This window comes from Leucopleurus acutus (genome assembly GCF_964270905.1).
Source record: "Leucopleurus acutus genome assembly, chromosome: 20".
Taxonomy (NCBI): domain Eukaryota; kingdom Metazoa; phylum Chordata; class Mammalia; order Artiodactyla; family Delphinidae; genus Leucopleurus; species Leucopleurus acutus.
The window spans coordinates 53,891,490-53,912,215 of record NC_139162.1 but is presented as its reverse complement, the minus strand read 5'-3'; the positions used below and the strand labels follow the sequence as shown (position 1 = coordinate 53,912,215).

General features: G+C 41.5%; 1 protein-coding gene across 4 annotated transcripts in view; it reads right to left on the bottom strand.

The window, feature by feature from the left end:
• The window catches only part of ZNF615 (zinc finger protein 615), a 36,800-nt gene extending 16,369 nt beyond the window's left edge, over positions 1 to 20,431 (bottom strand). The window contains exons 1-5 of one of the 4 annotated variants that reach the window (XM_082862086.1): positions 20,402 to 20,431; positions 19,846 to 20,055; positions 16,889 to 17,015; positions 16,513 to 16,608; positions 8,982 to 12,461 (exon numbers count right to left, since the gene is read on the bottom strand). In XM_082862086.1, coding sequence (XP_082718212.1) covers positions 10,501 to 12,461; positions 16,513 to 16,608; positions 16,889 to 17,015; positions 19,846 to 19,860 — 2,199 coding nt within the window. In that variant the 5' untranslated portion in view covers positions 19,861 to 20,055; positions 20,402 to 20,431 and the 3' untranslated portion in view covers positions 8,982 to 10,500. Of the gene's footprint in view, positions 1 to 2,373; positions 2,442 to 8,981; positions 12,462 to 16,512; positions 16,610 to 16,888; positions 17,052 to 19,845; positions 20,056 to 20,401 lie in introns of those variants that run through there. The other 3 variants (XM_082862087.1, XM_082862088.1, XM_082862085.1) reach the window with 3 other exon arrangements.
• Positions 20,432 to 20,726: the final 295 nt, after the last annotated feature.

Below are 20,726 nucleotides of genomic sequence, written 5' to 3'. Positions count from 1 at the left end.
CAAAGATTCCAGTTAATTACATCAAATACAAATGCCTCGAAACTGTCAGACTGGATTAAAATTTAAAACCCAGGACTTCACCGGCAGTCCTGTGGTTAAGACTCCACACTTCCAATACAGGGGGTCTGGGTTTGATCCCTGGTCAGGGAACTAAGATCCCACATGCTGTCCAGTGTGGCCAAAACAATAATAATAAAATAAAATAAAACCCAAGAACATGCTACTCTAGGTGACATGTCTGAAACATAGTGATATGGACAGCTGGAGAATAAAAGGTTAGAAAAAGATAAACCATGGAAAGAGTAACCACAGATAATCTATATTCTCTGAAAAAATGCACCAGAAAGCCCAAAAATTACTACAGAGAAGAGAAACAAAGCTTACTAGTAAGAGGTTCAATTCACCACATTTTAAGAAATTTGCCATTTCTAGGTACCTAACAATATAGCCTTGAAACATATACAGCAAGGGAATTCCCTGGGAGTCCAGTGGTTAGGACTCCAGGCTTCCACTGCAGGGGGCACAGGATAAATTCCTGGTGCGGAAACTAAGTTTCCTGCACGCCATTAGGTGGCAGCCAAAACATTTTTTTTCTAATTAAAAAAAAAAGGAATGAATTATAAACATTAGAAACTGGACAGAAAATTAAGGTTATATTCAGAGAATATCATCCTTGACATGGAAAGAGAGATTCAAAGAATTATAATACTTATTTAAAATTTTTCACTCAGAAACCCCCAAGCAGATTTTCACATATATTGCTGGCTAGAACTGCACCACGTACCTAAGCTCATTTTGTACTAATTCAATCACTAGCAACGGGAACTGGAACCACCAGGATTAACTAAGACCAACCAGTATTGGGATATGGGTCACCCTGTCGGAAGGATGGATAACTAAACAAAACGGCGGTTCTGTTAGCAAAGAAGAAAGTGGGAACGCATGTCAGACAAAAAAGCAAGTGTCCACTGCCGCTGGTGAGAGCAAGCCTCGACAAACATTTTCTGCAAAGGTGAGACAGGCTGGGACCTGGAACACTTTGCTGCAGCGCTTGCATCTGGACACACCTCTCCTCCAGCAACAAAATACAAAGAAACTATAAGGGACTAAAAATAACTTTGTGTATGCACAGAGGAGTCCAATTCTGGACAACAAGATACAAAGAAATGAAGAAACCCAACCGCCACTTCTGAAGAACCAAGAGCAAAAGCAGGGGATCCGAAGCAAGAGCAGGTACTGCCATGCCCCTTGCACACAACACCACCTAAAGCATGGGCAAACCATCTAAGCCGTCCCTCCGGCCCAACCCCCGGACATACACCTACCCTCACCGCATATAAGGAACCAGATGCCCCCCCCAACCCCACCTCAGAGAGCGAACAAGCAAGGGAACCTCTTACATGTTCTCGCTCCCCCCTGCTGCTGTAGGGACCACAATAAAGCCTGGCCTGAATTTCTTATCTGGCCTTTGATCAACTTCTATGGACCAAGGAGGCCAAGAGCCCTGGTCGGTAACAAAGGGATAGATACTATCCATTTCTGCTTTGAGGGTTAAGATCTGTCACGAGGACTCAATTCTGCCTTTGCAGTGCGAAAACAGCGATACACGATACGCAACACATAGAGGAGGCTGGCTTAGTCCCTCGGTCTGCAGATAAAAGCCTAAAAAGCAGAAGGTTTAGAACTACACTACCGTCCCGGGCTGCACCACCTTCCTTCCCAGCCTACTAGGTTGGAATCTCAACGCAGCCACCAGCCAGGCCTCCTAGGGGACCAGCCTCAGGCCTCACAAGACTCTCTGTACCACAGACACTGACTACACACTTCCTTATTAATCCGAAACCTGGGCCAGATACCCTCATATGATGACCATCCAGCCAGGCCCCAACATCTCTGAGCGCCATATTGATTCCCGTAATCTGAATCTCTTACCATCGTAAATACCACCTGCATCATTTAGAAATAGAGTGAGCCGCAAAGACCCCCATATCAGGCCGGTCCGGTCACGATCGTTGATCTCTACAGATTTTTTTTGGGTGGGGGGCGCCGCGTGGCTTGCGGGATCTTAGTTCCCTGACCAGGGAGCGAACCCGGGCCACTACAGTGAAAGCGCCGAATCCGCCAGGGAATCCCTTCTACAGATTCTTAATCGTTCTAACGAACAGCTCCCAAAGCACCCCAACGACAGGTACGCGCGTCACAAACGCTCCTGGTTCCTCTCAAATACCTCCACATCAGTGCTTCCCACCAGACCCTCAATAATTCCGTTAAGTCCACACTACACCATTCCACCCTGTGGACGACACGTCCACAGGGACAAACCTCCTATGGGACAAAACCACAAAACTTCAAGGAACAAATGCACACACTGACCCGATTTTCTCCAGTCCACAAGCAGAGCCTAAAACGTAACACTTCCACGAACCGCTTCTACTTCTGCCCCTGTCGCCCAGATTTTTCGTCGGTCTACGGCGGCCGAAGACGGTCTGAAGCGTTTGAAGAAACGCGGACTGGATTTCTGGTATTACCTTAAAAGGCAATATGTCCGCGCCCAGCTCTCCGCGGCCCCACGGGGCGGCCATGTTGGGACACCTGACGTACAGAAGGCCAAGGGGCGGGTTTGGGGCCGGGAGCCCTGGATGGTCCGGGAGGTGAGAAGCCACTGAAATTATTTCATTGCCTGTCACTTCAATTCTTCAGAAAATTAGCAGATTTTCAGAGACTCGAGGTTTGCGAGGCAAATATGGAGCTACCTAAACGGCGTTCGACGCACTGGGGAGACAAGTAACATCGCCGAGGCCTTTATTAAAAAAGGAGGGGGGCGGGTTTCGAAAAAGACCAAGGGTTCAGGTGTCGGTATAGCAGCAGAGAACGAACTCCTGGAATGAGAAACGGCAGTACATCCGGTAATCGGACATCCCCCCAAAAACTTTGGAGGAACATTTCTCGCAGGAAGCGGCTTTTAAGGACCGAATAAGATTTCGAGAAACTGGCACAGTGTGAAACAGGCCATCACGTTCAAGAGGAAAAGAGCGGCAGGGATGAAGCCTACATTTTGATTGGGATTGGAGCCTCGGGGAAAGGCCACTTTAAAAATGAGGCCAGTAAAGGTCTGGAACCAATGAGAAAGGCACAACCAGAATGGAGTCCAAAAGTATTAAGGTCAATATCTATTTGGTCAAGACACTAAGATAATTCCATGGGGTTAGTTGTTTCAGCAAATTATGCTGGAAAAATTGTATACCTATTTGCAAAAACATAAATTAAGACCCATAACTCTAACCATATACAAAATTAACTCGAAATAGATCACAGACCTAAATTTAAGAGGTAGAAGAAGTATGAAACTTAGAGAAGCGAAGAGCAACCTAAGTTAGCCAGAGAGTTGTGACAAGACAAAATATGAGCCATAAAAGGAAAAATAATAAATTGGACTTTATTAAAATTAAAAACTTTTGTATTTCTAAGCACAGCTTTAATAAAGTATTGAGTAGAGCCAGAGACTGGGAGAAAATATTGACACATTTAACATCTATTGATAAAGACTTGTATTCAGAATATATCAAGAGTTCTCAAAACTTAATGACAAAACAACTATCCAGTTACTTCTTGTGGGTTATGAAATTTTCTAAATATTGCATCGTGGCGATAGTGGCACAACTCTATGAACTTGCTAAATGTCACTGAGTTGTATGCTTACTACTGGTAAATGTTATATGTAAATTATGACCATAAAGCTGTTAAAATGAATTTCTGTTGTGTACAAAATTTATAGCATATGGATTTTTTTAAAGACATCAAATATAATTGCAAAATTATAAACTATCTAGGATTAAAAGTAGATGGAGATGTCTGGGACTTATAAGAAAAACAGTACAACAAATCTTGGAGTGAGAATTTCAATAATGAGAGGATCATAATAAAAAGTGAACATAGTTGAATATGTTATGTTTTTCAAGCATACCCCACTTTAATGCATACCTCTTATATGTGACTCAAGTTACCATTCTACTAGTTCACCCATGATATTATTACAGCCACTTAATATTAATTATATAGAGATATACAAAACATTTTATAATATGGAAATGTTTATGAGAATGTAAGTGATAAAATTAGATTACGTCTTTTTTTTTTTTTACAGCCTTACCGAGATATAACTGACATAGATTATACCTATTTTAAATAAATTTTTATTTTGGGGAAATTTTAGATTTACACGAAAGTGACAAAGTACTACAAAGAGTGCACATATACCTTCATTTGACTTCCTCTCATGTGAATATTTTATGTAACCATGGTACATTTGTCAAACTTAGAAATTGACATTGGTATGACACTCAACTAAATTACAGATTCTATTTGGATTTCATAAATTTTTCCAGTACTGTCCTTTTTCTGTCTTAGGATTCAACCCAGGGAAGAATGCTGCCTTTAGACATCATGTTTCCTTGAATTGCTCTGTTCCGTGACCATTCCTCAGTCTTTTTTTCATGTCCTTAATTATTTTGAGGAGTACTGATCAGGTATGTTGTATATTGACCTTCTTTTAGGTTGGTCTGTTTTCCTCATTAAACAGGGATTTATGCATTTTGGAAAAGACACCACATATTTATGGGTATAGAATATCAAAATGACAACACTGATCTACTGGCAAAGGTATTATTTGCCAGGTTTCTCCACTGAAAATAGCAAAACAACTTCTGACCAAAAGGAACCATCATACAGGGCTCACACCAAGAGATTTCAAGACTTATAAAACTTTAGTAGTATTGGTGAAAGGACACATAGATCAATGGAACAGAGCAAAGATCCCAGAAAAAGACCCACATGAGCCAAGTATACTCAAGCGTTTGACAGATATACAAAGGTTATTCAATGGCGAAATATAGACTTTTTCAGCAGATGCTGCTGGAACACTTGGAAGTCCACAGGCAAAAAACAAACAAAAACAAAGAGAAAAAAAATCTCAAAAGACTCTCCTTATAGACAGGTGCAAAAATCCTCTTTTGCAACCCAGAACTCATTGTTTAGTATGAGTTTTGGTACAGGGAAGAAGGGACATGATACCTAAAACAGATTCAAGTGATGGGGATGTATTGATAAACATAAAGATTGCTTCCAGGACTATAGAGCTGATAATTTTCCTTATATATTAAGTTTTTAAATTATCAGCTATATCGAGTTCATACTCTAATGTTGACATGAAACAAAGATGGCTTCTTTTTTTAGGCTTTTATCTTGAGAACACAGTGTCAGGATTTTAAAAAGGTATTGGCATATCCCAATGATCTCTACTGTTCTAAGGTGTGATAGCTTAGGAGTGAATATGATTTGAACTTAATAAATTTTTAGAGGGTGTCAAACTCTGAAGCGGGCAGATCTCTCTCCTGACCCTAAACATGGTCCTAAAGTAAACTGCTTGAGGAAATTGGATCCCAAAGATTACAGGTGGAGAATTTTGAAGTGTGTCTGTATTCTACTGGAGATCAAAGAAGCTCAACTAAAAGAATTGTGTGGATTGAGCAAAACTTCTTTTTTGAAAGGGCTATCTCATCTTGAAGATTATGACTTTGGAGGAACTAAGGTGATTGGCAGTGGAAAGAATCAGAACATGTGAAATTCCTTAAAATTTTATTGACTTAAATAATTTTGCCTATGTTACACATAATAAAAAAAAACTTTACACTTTGTTCAGAAAAAAAAAAAAAGAATCTCAACACATTCATCCTATAAGTCCTATACTTGGTAAAGGACTTGTATCCAGAACATAGAAAGAATTCTGAAAAGTCAACAAGAAACTCCTATTTCAAAAATAGGCAAACCTTGAACAGACACTTGATCAAAGATAACAGATGGCAAACAAGCATATGAAAAGATGGTCTGCATCATTTGTTGTTAGGGAGATGCAAATTAAAACAGCAATGTGAATAATGCTAATAATTTTTAAAAAGCAGCAGTGTGATACAAATACCCAGGTATTAGACTTGCTGAAATCCAAAAACTGAAAATATGAAATGCTGGTGATAAGGTGGAGTAACAGGAATTTCAATTATTTGCCAGAGACAATGCAGAAGAAATACAGCCATGTTAGACGATAGGCAGATTCTTGAATGTATGTTCGTACAGATGATCCCAAGTTTTAGAAAGGTAGCCTGAAAAAAAGTTTTTTTAATGAGATGGCTCTCACTGAGGAGTAGAACTCAGGAAAATTGTTGTTCTTACTTGTGTCAAAGAAATCTGAAAGGAACTATCCAAGACTAAACTTTGCAGTAAGATGAACAGAAATCCTGTCTTTATTCCTATACATACCGCTTGACCACAGTGAATTATTCTGATTTTTGTGCATACAATGATAAGAGTGTATGTAGGAGACAAATTTTTTTTTTTTTTTTTTTTTTTTTTTTTTTTTGCCGTACACGGGCCTCTCACCGTTGTGGCCTCTCCCGTTGCGGAGCACAGGCTCCGGACGCGCAGGCTTAGCGGTCATGGCTCACGGGCCCAGCCGCTCCGCGGCATGCGGGATCTTCCCGGACCGATGCAGGAACCCGTGTCCCCTGCATCGGCAGGCGGACTCTCAACCACTGCGCCGCCCGGGAAGCCCGAGACAAATTTTTAATAAGAACTTTGAGAAAGGACTTGGACTGGACAACCTGAAAAGAAATGTTTCCAGCATCCAAAGGTCAAGTCTCTAAACACCACTAGCCTGGGACTATGGGTCTCAAAACTTCCAGACTCCTGTGGTCTCAAACACAGACAAACTCTGCACTCCCTACACAACACTGACCTCAAATTCAATCTGAAATTTACCACAGACATTCTTGCCCATTGACACCCCTCCCCCAATTCCAGGCTTCTCCAGATCATGAGCTGGACGTTAACTAACCTAGGGGAGAAGCAGTGCTCATTGGTTTCACACCTTCCATCCAGTTTTCAATTACCGAGTCTTGCAGACCTAACATAGAGACCCTAAACCCTGACCAACAAGACCTTCAATCATTAATCTCTACAGGTTAAGCCTCAATCAAAGGCCCCATCACCAACGCCCACATTCCTCAGTGACTGAAGCCAAATAAAACCCCAAATGCCGTCACTGACACACATTCCCTCTTCACTGACCCCACAGGCCCCTCACTGGGGATCCTTGCCCAGAATCAGGCTCAGCAGATATTGAGTCTCTGAAGACTCCTCCAGTAGCTGCCAAAGGCTGAACCTGGTCCAAAACCATTTCTGATTTTGATGCGCTCTCCCCGCAATGCCTCCTTGGCTGTTGCTAGAGACACTGAGGGCTCTTGTTCCATTCCAGAAGACTTGCACAGGTTCTATGAGGACACACAGCACTGTGACCTCCTAGAGGTTCTGGTGCTTACAACAGGAGTGGCCATAAAAGCTGCTAAGACTGCTGGGTGAGAAGACATGGAAATGTCTTCTGGGCACCCCAGTGCCTTCCTCTCTTTGCAAGAGATAGTCTCAGTCACAGAGCTAATTTAAGTTTTCAGAGGCCAGAACAAATCCAAGACCAACGTGGTGTGAGATGCATTCTAGTCATCACTTTGGGCAAAAGTGACAAGATGATGGTGACCTTGTGCAGTTAGGCAGGAACACCTTGGGTACTACCAGTTTGCCTGGAGTCTTATTACGGACAGAGCCCAAACTTGCTCTGCTTGCCGCAGGTCAGGCCAATAAATCGGAAGATGACCTGTTGAGGCAAGGAGTAACGACTTTAATCGGAAAGCCAGCCGACCAAGATGGCAGACTAGTGTCTCAAAAAAACCATCTTCCCTCAGTATGAATGTGGGCTCCGCTTACACAGAGGAAGGGAAGGAGAAGGGACCCACTGCGATGCCAGTCAATGGCTGAGTGGGACGGCTACCAGTCATGCACTAACAGCTACGCACCTGCCCTGCCTCTATTACAGTCTGATATTCTGTGGCAGAGAAGATGCCCAGAGTTTCTAGTTGGATCTAAGGTTGAATTTACTTGAAGTCTGTATTGGGAAAAGCTACAGTCAGACTTCCTCCCGTCTTTCTCCTTTACTCTCACCCTGTTGCCACGCACGCACTTTCAACACTTCTGGTCACCAAATGTGTGGGTTTCCCACACACCAAGCAATTCCTGTCAGCTGGGTCCTACATTTTAACTCAATTCTAACACTATCTACTTGGAGATAGTGCCAGATCCCACCAGTTAAGAGCTCAGTCCCACAACTGCTCCCACCCCACCTTAGATACTAATCGCAAATAACTGGTCCCCAAGTTACCTACAACTTGTCTGACTTGGCTCGAAATTGGAGGTTTGCGTGAGCCCCTTGTCGGGTTTGATTAATCTGCTAGAGTTTGATTAATCTCACAGAACTCAGGGAAACACTTATCTGTGTTTATTAGTTTATTAAAGGACACGATAAAGGACAGAAATGAACAACAAGCTGAGGAGAAACAGAGTGAGATCTGGGAGTGTTCTAGGCACAGGAGCTTCTGTCCCCATAGAGCTGGGGGTGTGTTAACACTCCCTGTACTTCAATGTGTTCACCCTTCTGGAAGCTCTCCATAGCCCCTACTATTGTTGGGATTTTATGGAAGCTTCCTCACGTTAGGCATGATCAATTAGTTTGATCAATTAGTTTTCTAGTCCCTCTCCCCTCTCTGGAGGATGGGGAGTGGGCTGAAAATTCCAAGTCTTTTTTGGTGACAAGCACCCATCCAGGAGCCATTCATGAGCCCACCCAGAGTCCCATCAATAGAACAAGAGATGCTCCACATGCTCTTATCATGCAGGAATTTACAAGGGTTTCAGAAGCTCTGTGCCAGAAACCGGGGGCAGAGACCAATATGTCTATTTTCTACAATTTCACAAGCTCAAATAGTCAACCTCAAAAGGATACATCCTAAACGATTCTCTTTTTCTAATATTCTATAAATGATAAAATTATAGTATTAGTGTTGGAGAAAGGATGTGACAATGAGGATGTAGCATGAGGGAGTTTGTGTTGACAAAGCATTCTGAATTTTCACTGGGGTGTTGGTTACAGGAACCTACATATGTGATAAAGTTTAAGGCGGTATTTAAAAACCACGTTAAAACTGGTGCAATAGAAATAAACCCTGTAGTTAACAGCAATGTAACAATTTCACTTTCCTCTATTTGATAGTAAACTGTGTGGATATATAAGGTTTTACCTTTGGGAATAGTGGACTGAAGGTGATTTAGGAAATCTCTGGAATATTTCAGTTTTTGTGATTCTAAACTTACTTCAAAATTAAAAGTTATAAAAACATCACATTTATATTAATTTTATAACCCCCTGCTGCTACTTATAAACTTGGTTAAACACACCAAATATGTTGACTTATACTTATGAAATGAATATATTGCTTCATTTTGAAGTACTTCAAATATTCTGAAATAACACTTAAACTTGGAACCAAAGAAATGCAAAAACTAATTAAATAATTGAACACTCCTGAACTGTATATATTAAAATTTAATCCATGATGAGAGTAACTGCCACTATGTAAAATTTATAAGATCAATGACAAGGCATCTAGAAATACGGCTGAAGGTATCCTTTCCCCAGTTGTTTGTGAGGTGTATTACCCCTTAAGTTTAGACCTGGAACACAATGTTCTCATTCATCATTTCTCCAAGGCTTCTTTCCTTCATTAAGTTGTCTGATATTTTGTTAAAGGCCACCATACTAAATGTGTTATTGCACAGATTTCCTGGCAAATGATGAGGCAATATTTATTACTGCAAACCCTACCATATTCATCACCATAGGAAAGTATTTCTCTAGTGTTAACTGACATCTCTTGAGGTGTTACTTCTGGGCAAAGGCTTTCCCACAATTATATTTCTACCAGTTAGAAATATTCATTCACTCATGATCTATGATGACCACATATGATAGAGTCTATTACCAATGAAGTCTTTCCTAGTCTTTCACATTTTAGGCTTTATCTCAGTATAGACTTTTTAAAAAAATTTTATTTATTTTTGGCTACGTTGGATCTTCGTTGCTGTGCGTGGGCTTTCTCTAGTTGCAGAGAGCGGGGGCTGCTCTTCATTTCAGTGCAGGGGCTTCTCATTGTGGTGGCTTCTCTTGCTGTGGAGCATGGGTTCTAGGCACACGGGCTCAGTAGTTGTGGCTCGCAGGCTCTAGAATGCAGGCGCAGTAGTTGTGGTGCACGGGCTTAGTTGCTCCACAGCATTTGGGATCCTCCCAGACCAAGGCTCGAACCCATGTTCCCTGCATTGGCAGGTGGACTCTTAACCACTGCGCCACCAGGGAAGCCCTTAGTATACACTTTTTAGACAATAAAATGTCCTAAAACATTTTCACCATGGCTGATTGTGTCTGAGTTGTCTTGTAAATTTTTTCATCAACATAAAATATGAGGCAATTGATCACTAAAGATAACACCACATTCTTTGCATTGTGATTCTTCTCTGCATACTATTATCTTGAGGGTCTACAACCGGCAACAGGCTTCCCCAGAGTGACTACCTGTGAATTCTCTTATGTTTAACAAGGATTGACAAGTGGGCAAAAGCTTTCCCACACTCGCTGCATCCATAGGGCCTCTCTCCTGTATGTTTTCTTTGATGAACATTGAGCCCTGACTTTGTGGTGAAGGTTTTCCCACATTCACTGCATTCATGTGGCTTCTCTCCTGTGTGAATTCTCTGATGGGTAATGAGATCATTTTTGCGCAAAGAGAATTTTCCACATTCAGTACATGCAAAGGAAGTTTTTCCTGAGTGAACTCTCTGATGTTGTATGAGGCATGTCTTCTTCCTAAAGGCTTTACCACATTCGTTGCATTTGTATGGTTTCTCTCCAGTGTGAGTTTGCTGATGTGTACCCAGAGTACTCTTCATGGTGAAGCCCTTGCCACATTCATTGCATATATATGGTTTCTCTCCAGTATGAGTTCGCAGATGTGCGATGAGCATGCTTTTCCCAGTTAAGCCTTTGCCACATTCACTGCATACATAAGGTTTCTCTCCTGTGTGAGTGCGCTGGTGTACATTGAGATGACTCTTCTCTGTGAAGCCTTTACCACATTCACTGCATACATATGGTTTCTCTCCTGTATGAATTCGCTGATGTCCTATCAGCCGGATCTTGGCTGGAAAGCCTTTTCCGCATTCACTGCACACGTAGGGTTTCTCCCCTGTATGAGTTCGCTGGTGTACAATCAGGCGGCTCTTCACAGTGAAGCCTTTCCCACAGTTGCTGCATACATAGGGTTTCTCTGCAGTATGAGTTCGCTGATGTACAATAAGATCACTCTTCATGGTGAAGCCTTTTCCACACACACTACATACATAGGGTTTCTCCCCTGTATGAGTCCGCTGATGTCTGATGAGAGGGCTCTTCAAGGTGAAGCCTTTTCCACACTCATTGCATGTATAGGGTTTCTCTCCAGTATGAGTTCGCTGATGTACAATGAGACAGTGCTTCATTGAAAAGCCTTTCCCACATTCACTGCACATATACAGTTTCTCTTCTCTGTGAGTTTGCTGATGAGTGATAAGACTGTTCTTCAAGGTGAAACTTTTCCCACATACATTGCATATAAAGGGTTTCTCACCTGTATGAGTTCGATGGTGTGCAATAAGCCGCCTCTTCTCGATGAATCCTTTTCCACATTTACTGCATATGTAAGGTTTCTCTCCTGTATGAGTTTTCTGATGTGTAGTGAGACTGAACTTTGTAGAGAAGGCTTTTCCACACAGACTGCATCCATGGGGCTTCTCTCCCGTATGAGTTTGCTGATGATAAATGAGCCGACACTTTTTGGTGAATGCTTTCCCACATTCACTACATGTGTAAGGTTTCTCTCCCATATGACTTTTCTGATGTATGTTGAACTGCGATTTCTCGAAGAAGGTTTTATCACATTCAGTGCACTCATAATGTTTCAGTCCTGTATGAGTTCTCTGATGTTCAGTGAGCCTGGATTTTCTGGAGAAGGCTTTCCCACATAGACTGCATCCATGAGGTTTTTCTCTAGTATGAACTCTCTGATGATCAAAGAGCTGAGACATCTTGAAGAAGGCTTTCCCACACTCACTGCATACATGGGCTTTCTCTATGTTGTGAGTTCTCTGTTGCTTAGTAGACAGGGAGTTATTGCTGATGGGTTTTGCACTTACAGGAAATTTAATTTCAGTAAAAGATAGCTCGTGGTTAGCATGGAGAAAGGATTTCCCATCTCCATTAAAATTAGCAGAGTTCTCTAAGTTACAGGTTCTCTTCTGGTTTTCAAAACTTAAATTTGAATTTAAAGGTTTTTCAGATAAGTCAAACATATCACAATTTTGCTTTAACAGGAAATGACTTTTGCTCTGATTAACAATATTTGCAAGTGTATTATGTTCGCAGCATTGTTCCACAATATTTTGAATGCTGTGATTTGGCAAGTGATGCTGCAGAGGATCATCAACTTTCCTGATTTCTAGGAAAGAAGAGAACAAGGAATCATTCCACAATCTCTCATAATCTTAATTTGGAAGAAAACTGTTTCAAAAAATGCTTTCATGTGAAGTAACTATTTAGTGACAATTCTATGTGTGATATAATAAGAAATATATTTGTTCTTCCTCCACAGAGCTCCTAAAGCCTTTTAATTTCCTAAGTGACAGGAGTATCTTTCAATACTGAGTTTATGCTAATGAGGTGACTTAGCATAGAGTTCCTACATAACCTCAGTATGGGACTGATCACCAAAAAGACTAAGTGATTAGAAGGTTGGAACTTTCAGCTCCACCCTGCAGCCTCTGGGAAAGGAGAGAGGGCCTAGAGATTAAAACTCTATAAAAACTCTTAACAAGATTTGCTCAACCTTTGGATGGGTGAACACATCCATGTGCGAGGAGGGTGGTGCTCCCTAGTTCCATGGGGACAGAAGCTTCTTCTTCTGTCAGGAATCCTTCAGACCTTGCCCTATGTACCTCTTCCTCTGGCTATTCATCTGTATCCTTTATAGTAAACTGGTAAACATAAGTAAATGTTTCTTTGAGTTCTGTGAGCCACCCTGGCAAATTAATTGAACCAAAGAAGAGGGTCATGAGAACCTTTAATTTATAGCCAGTTGGTCAGAAGCACAGGTAACAATCTGGAGTTGCAACTGACATCTGACATGGGGACAATCTTGTGGGACTGAACCCTTAACTTGTAGGGTCTGACACTATTTCCACATATATAGTATCAGAAATGAGTTAAATTTGTAGGACACCCAGGTTTAATTCTGGGCATAGACAACTGAAGCAAAGAAATAAAGAAGGCAATTGCAGGCTGTGAATCACAGTTAAAGGAGCAATGAATATGTAAGAGGTGGAGGAAATCAGGATATGTTCAAAGAAAAGACAAGGTTCACTGATGGACTTAATGGGAGAAGCATGGAAGAGGTTAAGACTCAAGGATTATTCCAAGAATTATGTGGTTTCAGCCACTGGGTAGGTGGAATGCCTCTTGATAATGTGAAGAATATTACTGAAGGCCAGAATGAGAAGAAAATCTAGCACACATTGTGAAACAAAGCTTAAGGAGGTTATTACTTGTCTGCATACAAAACATGAAGAAGTGGGTTGAATATATAAATGTTTCAAAAGGTCTTATCTGAAAATAGCAATGTGGATATCATCAACATTGACGGATTATTGAAGAACAGATATATGTATGTATGTATATATATGTATATAACTGATTCACTTTGCTGTACACCTGAAACTAACACAACATTGTAAATCGACTGTACTCCAATATAAAATAAAAAAATTTTTTTTAAAACCAGAGTATTCAAAGACATTACTGGATAAGACTATGTTTGGAAACATGTATCATAAAAGCTCAAGGCACAGGGCCAAGGCTTTAGCCATTTTAACATGTAGAGTTTGAAAATTCAATCAAGCCCATTGAAGAGAACCAAACATTGACAATTGTGATCAGGTGCAAACTTGCAGACCCAGGTGTATAGAGCAAATACAATGCCAAATAAGAATGTGTCTCCTTAGCATCTGATTTCAAGGTAAATGTGACAAACTACTGAGGTTTATCATATTCCAACAACTTGCTCTCTTCATTCTGCAGACCACCATTTACCTAACTCTAGCAAAGCACTAACACTAACATCAAATACAGATAAAATCTGCTGTAACAAACACTCCCAACTAATACTCTACTTGGAACATACTCTCCTATGTTCCTACACAAAAAGGGAATGATGATATGCAGTTACTCCATCCCTGAACATTGCAAAGAAAGGACTGGCCCTAGAGGATACCTCTGAGTCCTTGGAATATCCCACCTGATGAGAATGTCTTTTTAGGTATGAGATTTTAGGACATATCATAGAGTTTATGCTAACAATGTGATTTGTGGTACATGTCCGTTTTTGTATGCCTGGGGCTTTGCACAACACTGTAACATTCTGATTCTGGGGTCTAAAGGCACCAGGCTTGGGTGAGCTTCCCTGGTTGGCAGCACTTCACACATGTTGTCAAACATTCAAACATCATTGCTGGGAAAATTTAGCACTGTTCACATGACTCCACTGGTAGAGGACAACCAGGAACCTTGTGTGCAGCCTCTCCTGGAGTCTTTCCCATGCATAATTTGATCTTTGATGACCTTAATCTGTATCATTTTATTGTCACACATTGTAACCAAGAGTATAAAAGTACATTCCCCTCCCCAATAATATCTACCATCTATAAAGTAGACAAAGTGATCCACTTTAAAAATTGTATAATGCCACTCTTCTACTCAAAATCCTGTTTTCTCAAACTATTCAGAAAAGAATCAAGGTCTTGAATGCCCTTGATAGGCAGTTTGTGACCTATGTACCAAAACCCGCAGCTACTACCCTGTTACCCTTAACTCTAGTCATTTTCCCTCTTGTTCACTCCCTTCTACCCATGTAAGTTTCCCCGAAGTTCCTCAAACACATTCCAGATTCAGGTCTTTCAACTTCCCACTGTCTCACATTTGGAAAACTCCTCACCCAGGAAGATTACTCATATCCCTCATCTATGTGCTCAAAGGCACCTTATCAGAGGGCCACTTCCATTCCAAAAGGGCAGTTCCAAGCCCCAACACCCACTCTTCCATTAGCTGCTTTAATTTTCCTTACAGCAATTTTTACACTAAGACATGTTTTTCTTTTAAATGTGTAGAACTGAAAGAGAACCTCAATCTTTAAAAGGATGGAGAGAAGATTTCTGTTCTCACACACAAACTAGGAAGTCACAGGCCAGCTGCCATGATGAAGAATAAAATACATAGAAAGAAATTTTACATTAGACAATATTAAGAGAGAAGTCAATTTGGGGCGTCTCTTTCAGATAACAGAAAGAGCTTAACTCATGGGAATGGAAGAAACTTTTAAGACTTATGAGAACTGAGAAGAAAATGGAAATGAAAGTATGGAAAACCCTGGAAGGGTGTGGGGACCAAAGAACCACAAAAATGCACAGCAGAAACCAGGTTATCATGGGGACAGAGCATCCAAGGTGGGGCTGCATGTTATGGTGGGAAATTGTTATTTCCTCATACGGCAGGAAGAGGGTACAGTGGTAAGAAGAGTATGATGAACTCAAAGTTCTCTTTCCAGAGAGGCCTGGAAAGTGGGATTTCACAGCAAGAGAGGCGGTAACACAGACAGAGATCTTGTGATGGTAAACGAAGGAGAGGAAGATTTGAAAATCCAAGCAAGAAGAAAACTACACAAACAAAAATAAGATGCATATGAAATAAGCGGGGATCAGGGACTCCCCCGGTGGTCCAGTGGTAAAGAATCCACCTTATATTGCAGGGGAAGCGGGTTCGATCCCTGGTCAGGGAACTAAGATCTCATGTTCCATGGGGCAACTTAGCCCGAGTGCCACAGCTATTGAGCTTGCACACCTCAGCTAGAGCCCGCGTGCCGCAAACTACAGAGCCCGCTCACTCTGGAGCCCACACACCACAATTACAGAGTGCACATGCCCTGTAGCCTGCGCGCCACAACTAGAGAAGAGAAAACCCGCACGCCACAACTAGAGAGAAGGCTGCGCACCACAACGAAGAGCCCGTGCGCCACAACGAAGATCCTGCATGCCGCAACTAAGACCCGACGCAGCCAAAAATTTAAAACTGAAAATAAATAATAAAGATACAATTAAAAAAAAAACAACACTCATGGTTTAGAAATAAGCAGGGATCAGATCTCAGAAGAAAACAAGGGATGTATTTTCCTCTTAACTTCCACAAAGAAAAAGAGTTCTTACACCGGAAGAGAGGTACATGGTAGGGCTGCTTATGTTTCCTCAGACACTATCACAGCTCTGACTTCCACAAAGAAAAAAAGTTCTTAACTTCCACAAAGAAAAAGAGTTCTTACACCGGAAGAGAGGTACGTGGTAGGGCTGCTTATGTTTCCTCAGACACTATCACAGCTCTGACGCCTTCTCTCCTGACCAGAGTACGACTTCCCTGGCTGCCCACCTTGCTGGGTCTCACCCACTCACCTGGACAGATTCGACCGTGGCTGTCATCTTCTACTGGCCACAGTTGTTCTCCTCGTTCCAACCTGGAGAGAGCATCTGGTTTGCTGGCTCGATACCCTGTTCATGAAAAATGATAGAAGACTTAGACATACCGAACTGGGCTGGGATACGGCAGAAAGGGATAATGGTACATGGAGGGAATAAACAGGTTTCACATCTGTAACCTCAAGGCTTTTCTCTCAGGAGAGGGGCTATTATACCCTCTAGTCTGGGGCAAGAGAAGGATCTGAGACTCGACCATTGCAGAGGAATGCAGTTAGTCTGAAGAGTTAAGAGGCTGAGAATGGAATGGCCACTGACGGGCACCCTCTGAGGGACCCAGGGGAGCCATCCTCACCTATGGACAGCAGGTTGCTATAGTTCTCCAGCATCACATCCCGGTACAGGTCCTTCTGATCAGGGTCCAGGAGCTGCCACTCTTCCCACGTGAACTTCATAGTCACGTCGTCATACGTCAGGGATTCCTGTCATAACACAGTCACGTTTGGCCAAGTGATGTTCTTCGGGTGACATGGAAAAATGTAAAGGAATTTATTCTGCTCACTTTTGCCATATAGGAAATTGGTGGGGTTTTTACTTATTATGCTGTGATAAAATAAGAATCCTAGTAAAATACTATGTTATGGTACAGTCTTCCAGATGGAATAGATGTGTAAGGCAGGGTTAAAAATGCCAAGCTTCTCATCATGGCTTGGTCTTTCCTGTTACCAGCCCTCATCCAGGAGCTCACTCAGAGTCACCTCGGTAGAACAAAGTCACTCCTGTCACCAAGGAAATGACAAGAGTTTCAGGAGCCCTGTGTCAGGAACAGAGGTCAAAAACCAATATTAGAACAGGAGATGTTCCTAGTGTTCTTTTCACTTAGGGAATCACAAGGGTTTTAGGAGCTCTGTGCCAGGAACAGGGGGCAGAGACCAATACATATTTTCTGATCTCTCACAAGCATTCACTAATATCAAACTATATGCTACTTACAAGTAGATGAAGACAATACATACTAATTTCAGTGGTCAACATACTAAAAAAATAAGAGAAACTGTACAGGAAATTCCCTGGCAGTCCAGTGGTTAGGACTCGGTGCTTTCACTTTCACTGTGGTGGCCGGCGTTCAATGCCTGGTTGGGGAACTAAGATCCCACAAGCCAAGTGGACATAAATAAATAAATAAATAAATAAATAAAAGTAAAGAAAGAAAAGAAGAAAAAAACTGTACAAAACATGTATAAAGCATAAAAGATTATTAGATGATCAGGAACTTTATTAAATATCCTCTAATAAACCATAACAAAAAAGAACATGAATACATATAACTGAATTACTTTGCTATACACCAGAAACTAACAGAACATTGTAAATCAACTATACTTCAATAAAAAATTTAAAAAACAAAAAAAGAATAAAAAGTCCAAAAAAAAAGATTATTAGATGATCAAATTTATAAGAAGACTATTCTTTAAAGAATATATATATATATATATATATATATATATATATATATATATATATATATATATATATATATAGACAGAGACAATGCACATATATGTGTGTATATCATTAGGCGGGGTTAATACCATATTAGATGAAATGAGGAAACAGCTGTAGGAAACACGTTTTTACATTTATAAGAAGAAAGGACAGGGACTTCCCCAATAGCACAGTGGTTAAGAATATGCCTGCCAATGCAGGGGACACACGTTCGATCCCTGATCCGGGAAGATCTCACATGCTGTGGAGCAACTAAGCCCATGTGATACAACTACTGAGCCTGTGCTCTACAGCCCGCAAGCCACAACTACTGAGCCCGCATGCCACAACTACTGAAGCCCTAGAGCCCGTGCCTCACAACAAAAGAAGCCACCGCAGTGAGAAGCAGGCGCACCGTAATAAAGAGTAGCCCCCACTCGCTGCAACTAGAGAAAGCCTGTGCATGGCAACGAAGACCCAACACAGCCAAAAATAAATAAACAAAAATAAATAAATTTATTTAAAAAGAAAAGAAGTTAGGACAGTCAAGGACTGCAGTTAAGGACCCAGCACATCACCTCTATGGAGAACCGTCAAAGTCTTATGTGAACTTGAGACCCATGTGCCATGAAACATTAACATCCCTCAAGGAACTGGTCTGGTTTTCCCTCACAGTTGATCCCTATGATATGTGATATAATAAGAAACATGTATTTGGTCTTCAGCCCCAGTTTCTAACACAATTTCTCCTAAACCCTTGGAGTTTTTTAAGTAATAGAGGTACGGGGCATTCTGTGTTATTTATAACAAGTCCCTTTCAAACATACCTGAGTTTATGCTAGCAAAGTGAGTCTTGGTGGACCTCTAGAGAGTTTCAGGTTGGGGGTTGGTTGCCCAGGGAACCAACCTTGTGATTAGAGGGTTGGAACTTTCAGCCCCACTTCTAGCCCTCCAGGGAGGGGGGAGGGACTGGAAACTGAGCCAATCAACAATGGCCACTGATTTAATCTACCACACCTACCCAATCAGACCTCCATTAAAAAACCCCTAAACTACAGGGCTCAGAGCATTTCCGGGATGGTGAACACATCTAGGTGCTGGGGGTGTGACACTCCTATAGAGGGCATGGAAGGTCCTTGTCCCTTCCCTCATATCTTGCCTAAGTATCTTTCCATTTGGCTCTTCCCAAGCTGTATCCTTCATAATGAACCAGTATAGGTAAGCAAAGTCTTTTCCTGAGTTATGTGAACCGTTGCAGTAACTTATGGAACCTGAGGAAGGGATTTCAGGAACCCCCGATCTACAGCCAAGTCAGAAGTATAGGTACTGTGGGAAGCCAATACTTGGCATCCAAAGTGAGGGCAGTCCTGTGGGATTGAGCCCTTAAACCTGTGGAGACTGACAGTAAGTGCAGTAGTTAATGTCGTAATTGAATTAAATTGTAGACGCTCAGCTGGTATCTAGAGGGTTGGAGAAGTGATTGTTGGTCTGGAAAGACCCACACATTTGGTGCCAGAAGTGCTGGGAGTAGAAACAGTTTGTCGTACTGCCTATCATGTAACTTATGACTCTTTTGTGATGGCTGTCAGAGACATTAGATACAAATTGACAGCTAATATAACTCACAGGATTTTGCACATTCACATGTTATATCCCAATGCGAGTCACAGCATATGAATCCTATGAATAATACATTCCTGATCTAACTTTACGAAGATTTCTCCAGATCCTGCTAGGATCCATTTAAACTTTTCTACTTAACTGCACTGACTTTTACAGGCAAAGCCACTGGGGAATAAAGAAAGAATAAAAGAAACCAAAAGTCACCTGGGCCTGGATCATTTTCTTCGGACTTTGGGAAATGGCAGCAAACTGGGATGCTGTCTTTAGCTCTTCTGGATCAGCTGTAAATTTCTGTTCAAAAATCTCAGTCTCCAATCAAGGATGTCTCCAGAACTGACAGTACTTAAGTCTCAGAGTCTTTTCCTCCTTCTTTCCTTTGATCCCTCTTGTTCCTGGGGAGCCAGCACCTGTGGGCTGAAGAGCAACTTACTCTGAGTGGCACATTCTCTCTCGGCCTAGATGCTGTCAGTGTTGCTGGCCACTCATCTTAAATTAAGACCCCCAAAGGTCGATTGGTCCTTTTAATACGAAGCTTTTACATCTGGGCCAATAAAACACAACATTCCGAATATTTGGGAAGTACATCTTTCTCTTGTAAAGTGGAAGCAGTAAGACTGTGAAAGGGGATGTGGGAAGGAGAACCAGCACAGCACAATGCCCCACTGGCAGGGAAATCCACAGGTAGATCAACTTTAGGAAAGAGGACACACAGATAGGATATACACATTTTTCTTCTTTTAAACCACGTGCGTCCACGTACCTCTTCAGAAGTCTTTTTACATCCCCGGGTCGGGGGGGAGAAGGATAAATTAGGAGTTTGGGATTATCATATACACACTACTATATATAAAACAGATAACCAACAAGGACGTACTGTATAGCACAGGGAACTATATTCAATATTTTGTAATAAACTGTAGGAGGAAAGAATCTGAAAAAAAATAGATATATATGTACGTACAACTGAATCACTTTGCTGTACACCTGAAACTAACACAACATTGTAAATCAACTGTACTTCAATTAAAAAAAAAAAACATTTTCAGGCAAAACCAGAGAGAATTCTTCATCAGAAGACCTGTAAT